Source organism: Ochotona princeps, chromosome 14 (assembly GCF_030435755.1).
Source record: "Ochotona princeps isolate mOchPri1 chromosome 14, mOchPri1.hap1, whole genome shotgun sequence".
Classification (NCBI taxonomy): domain Eukaryota; kingdom Metazoa; phylum Chordata; class Mammalia; order Lagomorpha; family Ochotonidae; genus Ochotona; species Ochotona princeps.
This window is the reverse complement of record NC_080845.1, coordinates 29,129,618-29,143,114: the sequence shown is the minus strand read 5'-3', so window position 1 is coordinate 29,143,114 and position 13,497 is coordinate 29,129,618. Positions and strand designations below refer to the sequence as shown.

Below are 13,497 nucleotides of genomic sequence, written 5' to 3'. Positions count from 1 at the left end.
CTGGGCCAGGTCAGAGCTAGGAGTTTCCTTTGGGTCTCCCACATGGGTGACAGGAGCCTGAGCATTTTGTACCATATCCTGCTGCTTTCACAGGTGCATTAAGCAGGAAGCTGGATCAGAAGTGGAGGATCCAGGACTCGAACCAGTGCTCATATGCCAGTGTCACAGCTTAACCCAATAAGGCAGAATGCCAGCCCCCAGTGAAGATCTTCAGGGTGGGCCAAGTGGAGGTCTCCATGAAGGGAGACAGGAGACCCTCCTGACAGACCCAAGGACATTCCATTCAGCCCTAGCTGAGCTCTAACCCCATATAGCGCCCAGGGCTAGCTCAGGATGAAGGGCAGCAGCACCCCAAACCTGGCCGGTTACAGTGCAATAAGAGGCCTTCTCCTTCAAGAAGAATAGGGGAGGGAATTAGAATTAAATGTGGCTGTTTATGCTGGAGGACGGAATAGTAACATGTTCTTAATCAAAGTTTCATTTTCTTAGGCATTCAGAGTTGCTAAAGTAGATCCTTCGAGATACCTGGCATCCATCACTCCTTCCTAGCCTTTTATTCTGCTCTCTCTATAATATGTCTTTAATCCTCATGAACTATCTAGCTGCTGAAGCTCCAGACATCACATTCACATTCCAGCTAGTAAGATGGAGGAAAGATTGTCCAGGTCTTCAATGATGGTGGCTACACAGGCCCTAAATATCCATGGGCTGTTTATCTCAGCCGATGTGTCAGTCAGATTCTCAGCTGAGTTCCTTTTGAGGCATCCTGCTGTCCTGCTCTGTTGTCTGGTTCCTCAGACCCCTGGCTTCTGATCAGTATGGTACTTAGGACATCCCTTCCCCTGAACGATTCTGTTGTGTGTGCATGTTTCACTGTTGAAGGGATTGATACTGCTGTGAAGAAGAAAGTAAAATCATTCAAAGTCATTCCCTCCACTGGAAGTCAACACTGGCATCATTTAGTGAACGTCCTTCTGGATGCTTCTCCATCCTTGTCTCCCTCCCTCCCTCCCCACCTCCACCCCTGCCACCTTGGTCAAGGTCACCAGCACGGTGTCCCTGCTGGGCCATGGCCTTCTGTTCCACTGATCATATTCTCACCCACTTTAGGTTCTTCTCCAACAACTGGGCAGCAGGGTCTCTGCTTTTAACAAAGGTAGAATTCACATAACATAAAGTAAGGTCAAGTCACTGATTTAGGGCACGTGCTGTGTTGTACCACCATCCTCTCCATCTCAGTGGAGCCTGCCCCATGCCCCTTTGCCCCTGCCCGGGTGATCTCCCCTCTGTTGCTGTGGGTCTGCTATTCTGGGTGTTTCCATGTCATGTGTGACTTTCTGTTTTCAGGCAAGGTCTGGGTCCCCAAGCAGAAACCAATGGATCCCGTGCTGGAAAGTGTGACGCTGGAGCCCGAGCTGGAGGAGGCCTTGGCAAATGCTTCCGATGCGGAACTCTGTGACATCGCAGGTAAGAGACCTTCTAGAAGCTTCTGGTTTCTTCCAGAAGCATTTTTCACACAAGGAGTCTTGTGTGGTTCATTTCTAAATGAACATCCTTGCCAGTTCTCAAAGGGACTAAAGGAGGCCAAGAGGGTGATAGTCCATGATTCAAAACCTGAGACCACCTCCCCCTGACCAATTCCATCTCAGAGAGACATGGTGGTGGCCCTTTCCTAGCTATTTGCACAAACTCCTGCTCTCGCCACTACCTGGGATGAGTGGTCAGACAGGACCTCCAGCCGCTTCTGTTAGGGAGGCTCACGGAGGGCTCAGAGCAACTTCATCAGACTTGCCATCTGTTTCAGAGCACAAGGCAGGCTGGGAAACTGGGGCCCCACCAGGGCAAATAGCAGGTCAAGGCAGTAGTTTTTGAAAACACAAGCTACAAAAAATGGGGCAAAGCTGGCATGGAGGCCAGGAAGCTGCAAAAGGGCTGGGAACCACAGGCTGGATCAAGATGGGCAAAGCCTGGTCCAACAGCTGAGACAAGAGGGAGGGGTCTCGGATGGCCAGGCCACCAGCTCCAGGGGACTCAGCCACCCATGGCTGTCTGCTGCCCCTGGGTGTGGTATGTGACTCCTGATGGCATTCAGGGGGAAGTGGGGAACCCCACAGGGGTGGGCCATGGTGGGACTGGAAGAGGGAAGACTCTGGCCCCTGGGTTGATCCTAAGCAGGAGTCAAAACAGGATGTAGGGACTCAGGGACTAAAGGAGACAGTAGTGTGCAGCCCCTGAACCCAGAAAGCCCCCTGCTCAGGAGACAAAAATGTTGGGAAGAATAAAGAGTGGCAGGTGGAGGGGAGAGAGTAAGAGAGAGAGGGCCAGGGGAGAAGGTTCTGACCCTCAGTGCCAAGTGCAGAGTTGGGCAGGCCCATCCACGTGGGCATGGAATGCCAGGCTCAGATGCCCAGCTGCTCGGCAGGTGAGCCCAGGCTTGGCACAAGTCTCCCCAGCCCTCTTGGATCCTGCCTCTACCCACATGCTTGCCTGGGGGACCAGGGAAGCCCTTGCAGCCCTGAGCCAGCACCTGCACACGTGCACTGGCCCTGGAGCCGTTTTCCTTCTGCACCTTCTCCTCCAAACCACCTGCTATGCAGGGACATCACTGCCCTCGTGGCTCTGGGAATTATCGAATGGCCATCAGAACTATGGCCCTGCCAGTTCTGGAGACGAAGCAGAGCTACCGCACTGAGCAGGCCTGGGCTGCTCCACTGCTTTCTGGAAAGCCTTTCTTTTCATGCTTGCCTTAGTGACTGAGGACTATTATCTGTCCATCATACTCTCCCACATCCAGGCAGGAGCAGGGAGCTGTGAGCCTGCCCCTGCACTAACTGGCCAGCCTTGGAGACTGTCATTTCCTATTAGCCCCAGGAGAGATGCCAGTGCCTCTTGGGGATAAAGGGATGAGCATGGCCCAGCCACTGCATGAGTTATTTACAACACCTTGTTGTGTTTATTGCCCGTAGCAATTCAAAGAGGTCACTTCTACTATTGACCCATTTTACAGGTGGAGAAAGTGGACACGGTGAGGTTCAGTACCCTGCATAAGAGGGCTTGATCCCAGGCAGATTCAAGCTAGAACTCAGTGGCAGAGTCACCACCTACTGTCAGAGGGGAAGGGTGCAAGGGATGAGTGAGAGAGAGTCCCCAACCAAGGTTCAGGAGGTCAGCTGGGGACAGGGCAAGGCCACCCTGGGGCAGAGTCTGGATGCTGTGACAGAGATGCCTGAAATCAGGGAGTGCTGGGAGAGGCAGAGAGGTGGTGATACTCTGAGATATGGCAAATGTTGGCCCCAGAGGAGGCCTTCGGATGGGCAACGCTGCAGGACTCCACCTGAGAACCAGTGGAGGGGTCAGACTTGAAAGAGCAGGGCCAGGGACTCTGAGCTGGGAAGGAGTCAGCCCCCTCCAAACCACCTACTACACAGGGGCACACCTGGCAGGCTTGCTATCCTGCAGTGGTAGGGACTGGCAGGAAAGTGCCAGGGGTGCACCCCACTGACTTAGGTGTGACAGGGAAGGCACATCTCTCATGCATTGGTTCACTGAAGGGTCAGGTCCAGTCTCCGTCCTCAGGGACCCAGGAGGGGATGGGGAGGACAGAGAAGAAACATGTAGACACCCACAGGGGTGAGTAGCAGGTGCAGACTGGGCCATGACGGTGCTAAGCTCTGGGCATGCAGCCTTGGGTTGTGGCATGGAGGTCACTGGGAGTGAACTGCAAGAAGCAAATGCCACTTGTGCCCACCCAGGCACGTGATCCTGGTTGATGTTTAAGGATCCGATGTGTGGGGTAGGGCCTGGAAGGAGAGTAGGGAGGGAAATCAACCCTTCAGATAGGGCAGCCCCTCAGGCTTCTCACCCCCAAGGGCAGTGGTAGCCCCTGACTCCTATGGCCCTCTGGCTACCCTCTGGCCCCTGGCCATGTTGCTATGCTTCAGCCCTTGTCCTCCTCCCATTCTCCAGTGTCTGTGTGTAATGTGTGCAAAAGTGGCTTGATTGCTCACCAGTCTCCTCTTCGGCCACCTGTCCCCAGCTGGTGGGAAGACACCTTGAGCCGCGTGCACAGTGCCAGCCTGGCAGCAGGCAGCCAGCAGCCCAGAAAGCCATGATGAGTGCCGTTATCTGTGAGTCCTGGGTGGAATTACAAATGGAGTGAACCCTGCCAGGGCAGGCGGAGGAAACAGGACACGATGTTCCTTTCAGAGTTCAAAAATAGTTCTTTTTGAGTTTTGAGGAAGATCTAGACTTTAAAAAAAAAAAAAAAAAAAAAACCGAAGTTTCCCAGTGCTAAATTCAGCTTTGCCGATATGTACAAAGAATGAAGCAGCAGGCAGTGAAGACGCTGTTTCCTTCCATTGCTCACGCCTGGTGATGTAGAGTGGGCAAAACCGAGTGAGGAGGAAAGTCCCCACTCTGTGCCCAGTGCTGGCTGTGGGGATGGGGTGAGGAACAGCACTGACAGAACCCCCACTGTGCTCAGCAGGGCTGCGGGCTCCCTCCTCTCTCACTCCCCCTCACTCCCTCTCTTCCTCTTTTCTCACCTCCTCCACCCTCCTTTTCCCTCTCTTCCTCTCCATCTCCTCCCTTCTCCTCCCCCTCTTCTCCTTTTTCCCTCCCTTTCCCCTTCCCCACTCCCTTCCTTCCTGCCTCTCTCCCTGCTCCTCTCTGTCCCACCCCTTTTTCTGTTCCTTCTTCCCTCTTCCCTCCCCTTCTCTCTCTTCCATCGCTCCTCCTCTCTCTTTCCCCCCCCTCTTTCTCCTTCCTCCTCCCCTCCCTTCCCCCCTCCTTTCTCTCTCTACCCCCTTACCTTCCTTCCTTTCTTCTTGCCTCCTTCCTTTCCGGTCCCCTGACTTTCCTGTACTGCAAAATGCTTTTATTCTTTCTCAGGCCTCCTCTTAACAGACACTCCCATTACCAGCCTCTTGGGGGACTAGGAGCCAGGAGAGCCTTTACTGGACGCTCTTGGCAAATTAGTTCCCTAGGAAGTATGGGAGCTCAGCAAAGCTGCCCCACGTGCTGACTGTGACATAAGGCAAGGCCATGAGGGGTTGATGTAGAATTAGTATGTGGCTGCTGTGTCCCATGGAGGGTTGGGGCCCCACGGTCCAGCTCCCTCCACTTCCAGGGGAGAACGCTGAAGCTCCCAAGGGGAAGTGACCTATACAGGACTGCCCAGAAAATCAGTGCCAAGGCCCACCCTGCCACAGGTGTGCTTCCTCTTGGTCTCTGACAGGTCCTTGTGCCCTCCATGCCTTTGATCTCAACTTGCTGACCATCGCAGGAAGCTGACATCCAAGGACCAAACACAACTTCGGTTTTCCACCTCTCTCCCTGGGTGTTTAAGCAACACCAGGTAGTCCTGTGAGGTTATGGCTTTCAAAGGATTCCCCAAAACCTCTCCAACCCTGCCCCCCCCCAAAAAAAAAACAGGAGCAGCCCAGAGGTCCCATGGGCTGGGAGGGAGCTGGAAGCACCAGCTCAGGAAGGAGTCATGATGCCGATTCACCTGCTGCTGACTCAGGCCTGCTGCCTCTGGCTGCCCACGTCGGCACAGCCAAAATTAAAACCCTGAGAGCTGCAAGGAAAAAAAAAAAAGGAGGCAGATGCTTCTTTCCTCCCTAGTTCTCCTGGGTGATGATCGGGGAGGTTTAATTTTAGCCAAGAATACTCTCCTGACTGTGAGAAACAGAAGGGATTCTTCTGTTCAAGAGCATCTTCTTGGTGGGGAAGGGGACCAATGAACACCAGTGTCACCCGAGGGGAGTCTCAAGACCTTCCTTCCAGGGGTTTGGGTGGATTGGCCCTGGGTAGAGCTTGTGTTGTAGTCATCTGCCCACCCCCACGCCCCGCCACAACTCCCACAGAGCTGCAGGTGCAGCTGTGGTTTGAAAAAACACCAGCCCAGTCTTATTCCCTCACTGGGCATAGGAGATAGAAACCCAGAGGGGAGATTTGCCCCACTGGCATCAAGGTCATGGCAGAACTGGACCTGGGGTCTCCTGATTCTCCTCATCAAGAGCTCTGAGGTCAGCTCTCTAAGTAGAAAATATATCTAAATAAATGACCCAGGGATTAAAATATATATATATATATTATATATATTTATCTTCCTCAAATACCAGGGGCCTTCTCAAAAGTCCTGGGAAAGAGGAATTTACAGAGAGGTTGAGGGGGAGGATCTACGGAGCTGGACTCTGGGTTTTGGGTATGGCTATCACAAGCCCCTGTTGTCCCATCTGGACAGCTGTGAGGACCTCATGGCTACAGACCCTCCCTGGTCCCTCCCTGGTGAGTCCTCCTCACCAACAGCTCGGGCCAGACCAGCTCACCCCTGCTGCAGCCTTCAGTGGCTGGAAAAGCACCCTAAGCTGCTTTCTGTAACCTGAAAAGACTAGAGGGGAGGCTGGCCCATGAGAATGAAATCTGCGCAGCATGGTTATACAGAGTAAGGGAGCATTGGCTGCCCACTAAAATTCTCTGAGGACTCTTTTTTTTTTAAAATGTATGCATGTATGTATGTTCCTGCTGTTTCTGTGACAAAAGGGCCCGAGGGGCAGTGTGTCAGCCCCCCCCCGCAGTCTTGCTTGTCTGGGAGAAGAGAGTCATGGCCTTTTCTTGTCCCTGCAGCCATCCTGGGCATGCACACACTCATGAGTAACCAGCAGTACTACCAGGCCTTGGGCAGCAGCTCCATTGTCAACAAAGAAGGACTCAACAGTGAGTATACATCCCAGAGTGCTCAGCCCCACCCCACCCTACACCCTACCCCTGGCCCAGCTCTTAGAAAGCACCGGGCAAGTGAGAGATACTCCGATTTTTTTCTGTAGTCAAATCTGGCCATGTTGTCCCTTGAGTCTCCTGGGATCTGTGTCTTGTTTAGAAGTCTTTGTCCATCCCAATATCATAAACATCATCTTCTGTGTTTTCTTCTAAGGCTTTTACAAATTTGTTTCTTATGTTCACTTTTTTTCTGGAGTTGATGATAGTGTGTGGTGTGGGATGAGGTCATCGTTGTGACATTCATCCTATCACCATATCACCCACATCCACATATCCACAGGGACCTGTTTCTAGATGCCTCTTCTATTCCATGAGTTTGTTGTGACAGTGCCACATTGTCTGGTGCCACTGCATTGTTCCAAACTGGTGGTTCGACCCCAAAGGGAAATAAAGAATGTTTCTTCCCTGCTGGAAGATGCATGCATTCCCTCCCCAGGCATACTTTATCTTGTCTTCATGAAAGCCCATGAGGTTGGGACCCCAAACTCAGAGAATCTAAGTGACTTGCCTATTATCACAGGACATCAAGAGCTCATCCAGGCAGAGTCCCACTTTCCAGCTCCCCCTGCAAGGCTTCCCCAAGGTGTTGCTGGTTCCCCGGACATGCAACCATCACCTGGCTCAAGCTCTGCCCATACTTCCTTTTGTAGTCTCCTGGGTCAAGAGCAAGGGACCAAGCTCTTTGTTTCTTGTTGGTCCTTCTAGGTGTGATTAAACCTACACAGTACAAGCCCGTACCTGATGAAGAACCAAATTCAACGGATGTGGAGGAAACACTAGAGCGGATCAAGAACAACGACCCTAAGCTTGAAGAGGTCAACCTCAATAACATCCGGGTAAAGTCCCTTCCTTTCAGTTCACCTGTGTGATGAGGGAGGTAGGGGTGCGTCCCATGTGTCTTGGACACTGTCAATCTGAGCTGTGCAGGAGCTGAGGCATCCTGTTTGGACCCCTGAGTCCTGCAGAATCAAGCAGGGTGCAAAGTCCTGCAGAGGGAAGTGTTTAAGAGCATGGGCCAGGACACTTGCAGGCTGGATTTCTATCTGAGGGTGACAACAGGCCCAGATGTAGCATGCAAGCCAACCCAGCTTTCTCTTTGGAAACCGGCCACTGTTTTCCAAAACACTGAGAGATTCGCCAAGATAAAGCTATGAGTCAGGCAGACCCACGGCTGCACGGGATCTGAAGGTGGCAAAATGCCCAATGCCCACCAGGCTGGAACCAGCCCTGCCATGGAGCATCACTGGTGCAGGATTGGATTCAGAGCCAACCTATTTGACAGCTACACAGGAGGCTAGGTGGACTTTCCCAAAAACCCTTCATTCTTTGCTCTTATTTCTGTAGCTATTTCCCCCTGCAACTACCAGAGCATAGGAGAAGCGGGTGGACAGGCATTCCCCCATGGCCAGAACACAGCTGCCTGGGCACCTGCTCAGCCCAGGGGCCAGCAGGGTTAGTCCCAGGAGGGAACTGGGTAAGACAAGGAGCTAGCCCCTCTTTTCCTACTCCTCTTTCCTTTCTTCTCCACTTTTATTCGAGCAGTTGCCAGACCCCATGGCGCCATCAGATTGGAAACCTGTGCTCTAGGGTCCTCCTCCACCTGGCCAGCCTGCTCCACTCCCAAGGGAGCTCAAGTGACTCTCTGAAATAAGAGAGCTGCAAAAAAACGCTGCCAGCCTGTCTCTCTCAGGTGCCTTGGCCTCCTGCCATGTGCCCAGTGGGAGACACTGGCACCATTCAGAATCCTGTCCTCAGGCACTGAATACCGACTCAGGGCAGCACAGGGCTGTGGAACTTCCCTCCAGGTTTCTGCCCTGGGGCTCAGTTCCCTCCAAGCCTCAATTTCCCCTCCCATAAGGCACTTGGATTTCACCTACAGAGACTAGGGTTAACATACCACTGCCCAGACCCAACCAATACCCTCAGAGACTCTGAGTGTGTTTTGGTCTGGGGCAGGCCCAGGGATCAGCATTTTGTAAGATTTCCCCAAGAGTCTCTGATGCACAGCCAGAGCCAGGACACTCTGAGGGTTAGTGTCTCTTCAAAGCAAGCACAGCCCTCCACCTCCGCTTTCAGAAACAGACCCAGAGAGGGACGAAGACTTCCCCAGAGTCACACAGCAAATCAGAAAGGTCACTGACCACGAGGGCAGGGGCCAGGCCCCACCCTCAACAGCCCCCAGTTCTGAGCCCTTTGCATAATACTGCTGAAGTTTCCCAACCTTGGTCATGGCCTCTTTCCCAGCCTCCTCATTCACACAGAGAATTGCAAGGCTTTTCTGCAATTTGGATTTTCTGCAGTCTGGTCACTAGAAAATTCTCCCCAGGACCCTCTCTGCTCATTCCATTTTGGTGTTAGGAGATTTTCTAGACTTCAGCAAGGAGCCAGGTTGCCAAGGGGAGGATTGATTGCCCACCTGGTGTGGGCTGCTGGTCACCCCCTGCTGCCCTGTTCCCTACAGAACATCCCCATCCCCACCCTGAAGGCGTATGCCGAAGCCCTGAAGGACAACTCACACGTGAAAAAGTTCAGCATCGTGGGCACGCGCAGCAATGACCCAGTGGCCTTCGTATGTATCCTCAATTCTGCTGCTTGGGATGCGGTTAAGACACAGAGGTCATGAAGTTGGTGGGTTCACAACTGACTGGACCCCACTGGGGAAGTGTCCTGTGTGGTGTAATGTAAGGGCGGGGCTAGGAGGCAGGAGAGGAGGTGGATGGGACTGCTGTCGCCCAGGGCCACTTCCCATACCTCCTCCCAGCCAGGCCTGATCTCAAGTGGTACAGGTCTCCCCAACTTTGCACAGGAAAATCAGGGTGTAAAGGTTAGTCAGTGTACACAGTCACACAGCAAGTGACAGGAGGTCCTAGGCTTTTGAGTGTAGTCATGTGACCCCTAAGGCTGGCCCTCTCTCTGATCAGCATGTTCACATGAGCCTGTCCCTCTCTGGGCCTCTCTGTCTTCTACTTTGAAATCAACCAACAGGAAGACACCCAAGGACTGATTTTTATTTGTACCTTCCCATGTCTCAAAAAGAATAACAAGTGAATTAAGCAACATTGCCACCACTTCTTTTTGAATTGTCAAGCATTCAACACCTGTGCATCAAGAGCCTCCAGGGGTCCAGCAGTGATGGGAACATAGCCCCATCTAAGCATTCTCAGCCCCTCAGTCAGGAGTAAAATGGTCCACATAACTGCAAGAAGACAGCAGCAGGGGCGTCACTACCCCAAGGGTGGGAAGCAGCTCACCAGAGCTAGCGATTCACCACTCAGTGACAAGCAGCCCTTTCCTGACACTGCACATAGGCAGGACAGTTTTTCTGCAGTATCTTTGAAGTGATTAAAATAGTTTCCAGCATCCCATCACCAGCAATAAGCAGGGAGCGTCAGAGTGTGTAACCTAGGACCTCAGAAGATCTCCAATGGATCCTGAGTTTGCCCGTGGGGACCCAGGTGCAAAGCCATCGGCCCTGTACTTTGGAGGTTACGGGCCAAAAGCCAGGCAAATCCATGCAGGGCTTAGCTCAATGCGATGAGTGTGTTCATGGCATGGCCCCATGCCAGGTCAACAGCTGATGTCAGCCTGTTCATCCTGGCATTCCCATTGTTTAACACTGAGATGCTTCTAGGCCAGAAGCTGCCAGAGCCCACTGCCTACCCTGGCTCTTGGCCTATGCCCCAGGCCCTATCCACTACCCCTCCTGCAACAAAAGAATTGAGTTAGCCTGGCCTGGCACCCTCGCTTGCTGGCTGACAAAGACGTCGATGGTTTGCTCAGAGTGGACTCTCTTCGAGGTACCAAGGGGACACAAACTGTCCCCAGGAGGGCTGATCTACTCAGGCCATAGAGAGGACTGATGTGGTACTGGAGTGAGTGACTCCTTCCACATGCAAGGCTCCCTGGGTCTGAGCCAGCAGTGACGAAGGGCAGGTGCACCTGGTTCCAAGTGTCACTTCAGAGAACAGGGCCCACCAGTCAGAATGTCCCGGGCTTCAGCTGCCGGGGTGTCCTCTTTCCTCCATGACACATGGTTTCCACCAGCTGCTAATTACCTCATTTCCTTCAGAGGGCCTGATAGTCATCCACACCCCTGGCTGCATCCCTCTGAAACATGCTCGGGGTCACCTGAGCTCTCCTACTCTGCTGGCCCTAGGCAGTTGCCTGTGGGGTAGTTCCCTAGGATTTCTGGTGCCTAGATGGAAGGAGTGTGTCTCCACACCCTTTTAAGAGGGTGATGGAAGTGAGTAGTAGAGTATGTGATGCATAGCAAGGAGAGCCAGGGACTCCATCGCCCATTGGTGAACGAGGACCTGCTATGTGCTGGGCAGCGCAGGATGCCAGGGGTACATTTGTAGCCCAGGGAGAGTATGTGGTCTGATGACATAGAAAACGCCACCAGGATAGAACCAACTTCACACTGAGATGTGTGTGTCCCCTGAGAAAAGTGCAGATAAACTTCGTAAGGATTCGAGAGAGCAGGCAGCAGCTAGCTGAGGAAAACAAACAAACAAAAAACAAAACAAAACAAACAAAAAAAAGCTCTTGGGGAGAGAGGCACATTGACAATGGTCTTGAAGGATGGGCAGGGCAGTAGAGCAAGCGTGGGAATGGTCCCAGGGAAAGTAGAATGGAGGGTCCATGTGTCTAAGTGCAGGTTGAGCAGTGAGAGAATTCTCCAGCAGGGGTTGGTTCAGAAGCCCAGGCCGGGAAGTGGAGGGGAGGAGACGTGGTCAATGAAGGAAGCCAAGGCGATGGGCTTGCCTGTTGCCTTTTGTGAAGTTCCACCCCCAGGAGGGACTCGAGCCTTGCCCAGAGTGATTCACAGGCACCCCTGCTTTGCTCAAGGCCCTGGCTGAGATGCTCAAAGTGAACAAGGTGCTGAAGACACTCAACGTGGAATCCAACTTCATTTCTGGAGCCGGCATCCTGCGCCTGGTGGAGGCCCTGCCCCATAACACTTCCCTGGTGGAACTTAAGATCGACAACCAGGTGAGAGGGAGGGGGCGCCTGCACAGGGCCTTGCTGAACTTGCCTACATGCTGCCGCCAGAAGCAGATGGCGAGGAGCTCCCAGGCCCAGCCCTTAAAAGCCTCTATGGTGGCCCACACTTTGCCTTGTCATCTTCCCTTCCACCTGCTCTTCCAGCCTTCGTTGGGTCCCCCTGGTCATGGGGAGGACTTGGTGCGTGCCAACATCAGGCCTTCCATTTGGTACAAGTCAGCTCCCTAGAAGGCCTGCCCTGCCAGATAAGTGGTACCCAGATCTCATAGCTCACTGTCTTTCCACCCCTAGGCCCCAGGCCCACCTCTTAGCCCCACCAATTCTCCTTCCACATGACTTCTGAGTCTCCTCCCCTTTAGGGTTCTTCTCCCTATCCCAAAGCCCAGCTCATGTCCTACCCTGCAGGGATGCTGGGGAAAGCAGGTTGCCCCGATGGTTGGGTGTATTGTTTATTGCACAAGGAATATACAATTCACCCCACAATCTGCTCTCCAAGCTGTGTGGGGCTGGGTTGGCCCAGAGTGGGCGCCTTTGTTGTGTGAATCATAGCAAGAAGCCACATGGGTTCACAGTGACCCTGGCGTGAATGTCTTGCCTCTCTCACATGTGGCTGGCCTGACTGCTGTATCCCAGCCCCTCCCCACCCTTATGCTTTCTGGCCTTGGCTATTGCTGTCTCTGCTATGACACAGACAAGAGGGACAGAACAGATGAAACTAAGACTTCCAGCATGCTTGGTAGTGGCCAAAGACCAGGAGCTTGCATCTCAGTTGCTGTGGTGGCAGGTGACAGCTAGCTGACCACCTTCCCTCTTGCAACTGTTGATCATGGCTCTGGCCCTGACTCTGGCTCCAGAACATTCACTTCCTTGGGCTTCAACTTGCTTACCTGCGAAGGAGGCACATGGAGAAACTCTGCTCTAAAAAAAAAAAAGCAGAAAAGAAAAATTGCAAGGCAGAGTGATAGAGAGACATCTGCTGGTTCACTCCCCAAAGAGCCACAGTGGTTAGGGGTAGGGCTAAACTGAAACCAGGAGCCCAGAACTCCATCTGGATCTCCCATGAAGATGGCAGGGACCCAAGTTTTTGAGCCATTGTCTACTGCTTTTCCAGGAGCATTAGCAGGGAGGTGGACTGGAAAGGGAGCAGCCCTTGAACCAGTGCTTTGGTATGGGGTTATTGCAGGTGGTGGCTAAATACTCTGTGCCACAACACCAGCCCCAAGAATTCACTCATGAAGTGTAATGTCAGGAGCTGTCAGCCTTTTTTGAATTATCCAAGGAACTTGTTCATTGTTCTAAGGGTTCTTTTTGTTAGGCAGGAGCCAGTAACCACATAGGTACTTTGTGTTTCTTGTCTTGTCAATGTTCCCTGAAACTGTGGGTGGACATGACAACCACCCTCACATTGTATACTCAAAGCACCGAGACCCAGGCAGGCTGGGGAACCTGCCTGAAGTCACACAGTAGGTAAACAAAAGCAAGAGTCGAACCTGGTGCTGTGTGATGTCCAAGTCCACATACCATGCCCACCAGTCCCTGAAACTGGTGGAGTTTCCTGTGTGCCTCACATGTCTTCTCACCCTATCCCTGTCTATCCCCTGATGAGGCCTGAGCAACTGGTCTCTACCCCGTCCCATCCCGTGAGCCTCTTGTTTGGGGTGTCTTAACGTGTGGTGCATGCTGGCTGCACAACAGGGCCAGACTGTGTGG

General features: G+C 52.9%; 1 protein-coding gene across 2 annotated transcripts in view; it reads left to right on the top strand.

Annotated features, from left to right (window-relative positions):
- TMOD1 (tropomodulin 1) overlaps nucleotides 1-13,497 on the top strand; it is a 68,366-nt gene that overhangs the window by 38,560 nt on the left and 16,309 nt on the right. For both annotated transcript variants that reach the window (XM_004580963.3, XM_058672552.1), the window contains 5 exons: nucleotides 1,348-1,467; nucleotides 6,631-6,720; nucleotides 7,489-7,619; nucleotides 9,245-9,352; nucleotides 11,632-11,775. In XM_004580963.3, the coding sequence (XP_004581020.1) occupies nucleotides 1,348-1,467; nucleotides 6,631-6,720; nucleotides 7,489-7,619; nucleotides 9,245-9,352; nucleotides 11,632-11,775 (593 nt within the window). The remainder of the gene's footprint in view (nucleotides 1-1,347; nucleotides 1,468-6,630; nucleotides 6,721-7,488; nucleotides 7,620-9,244; nucleotides 9,353-11,631; nucleotides 11,776-13,497) is intronic.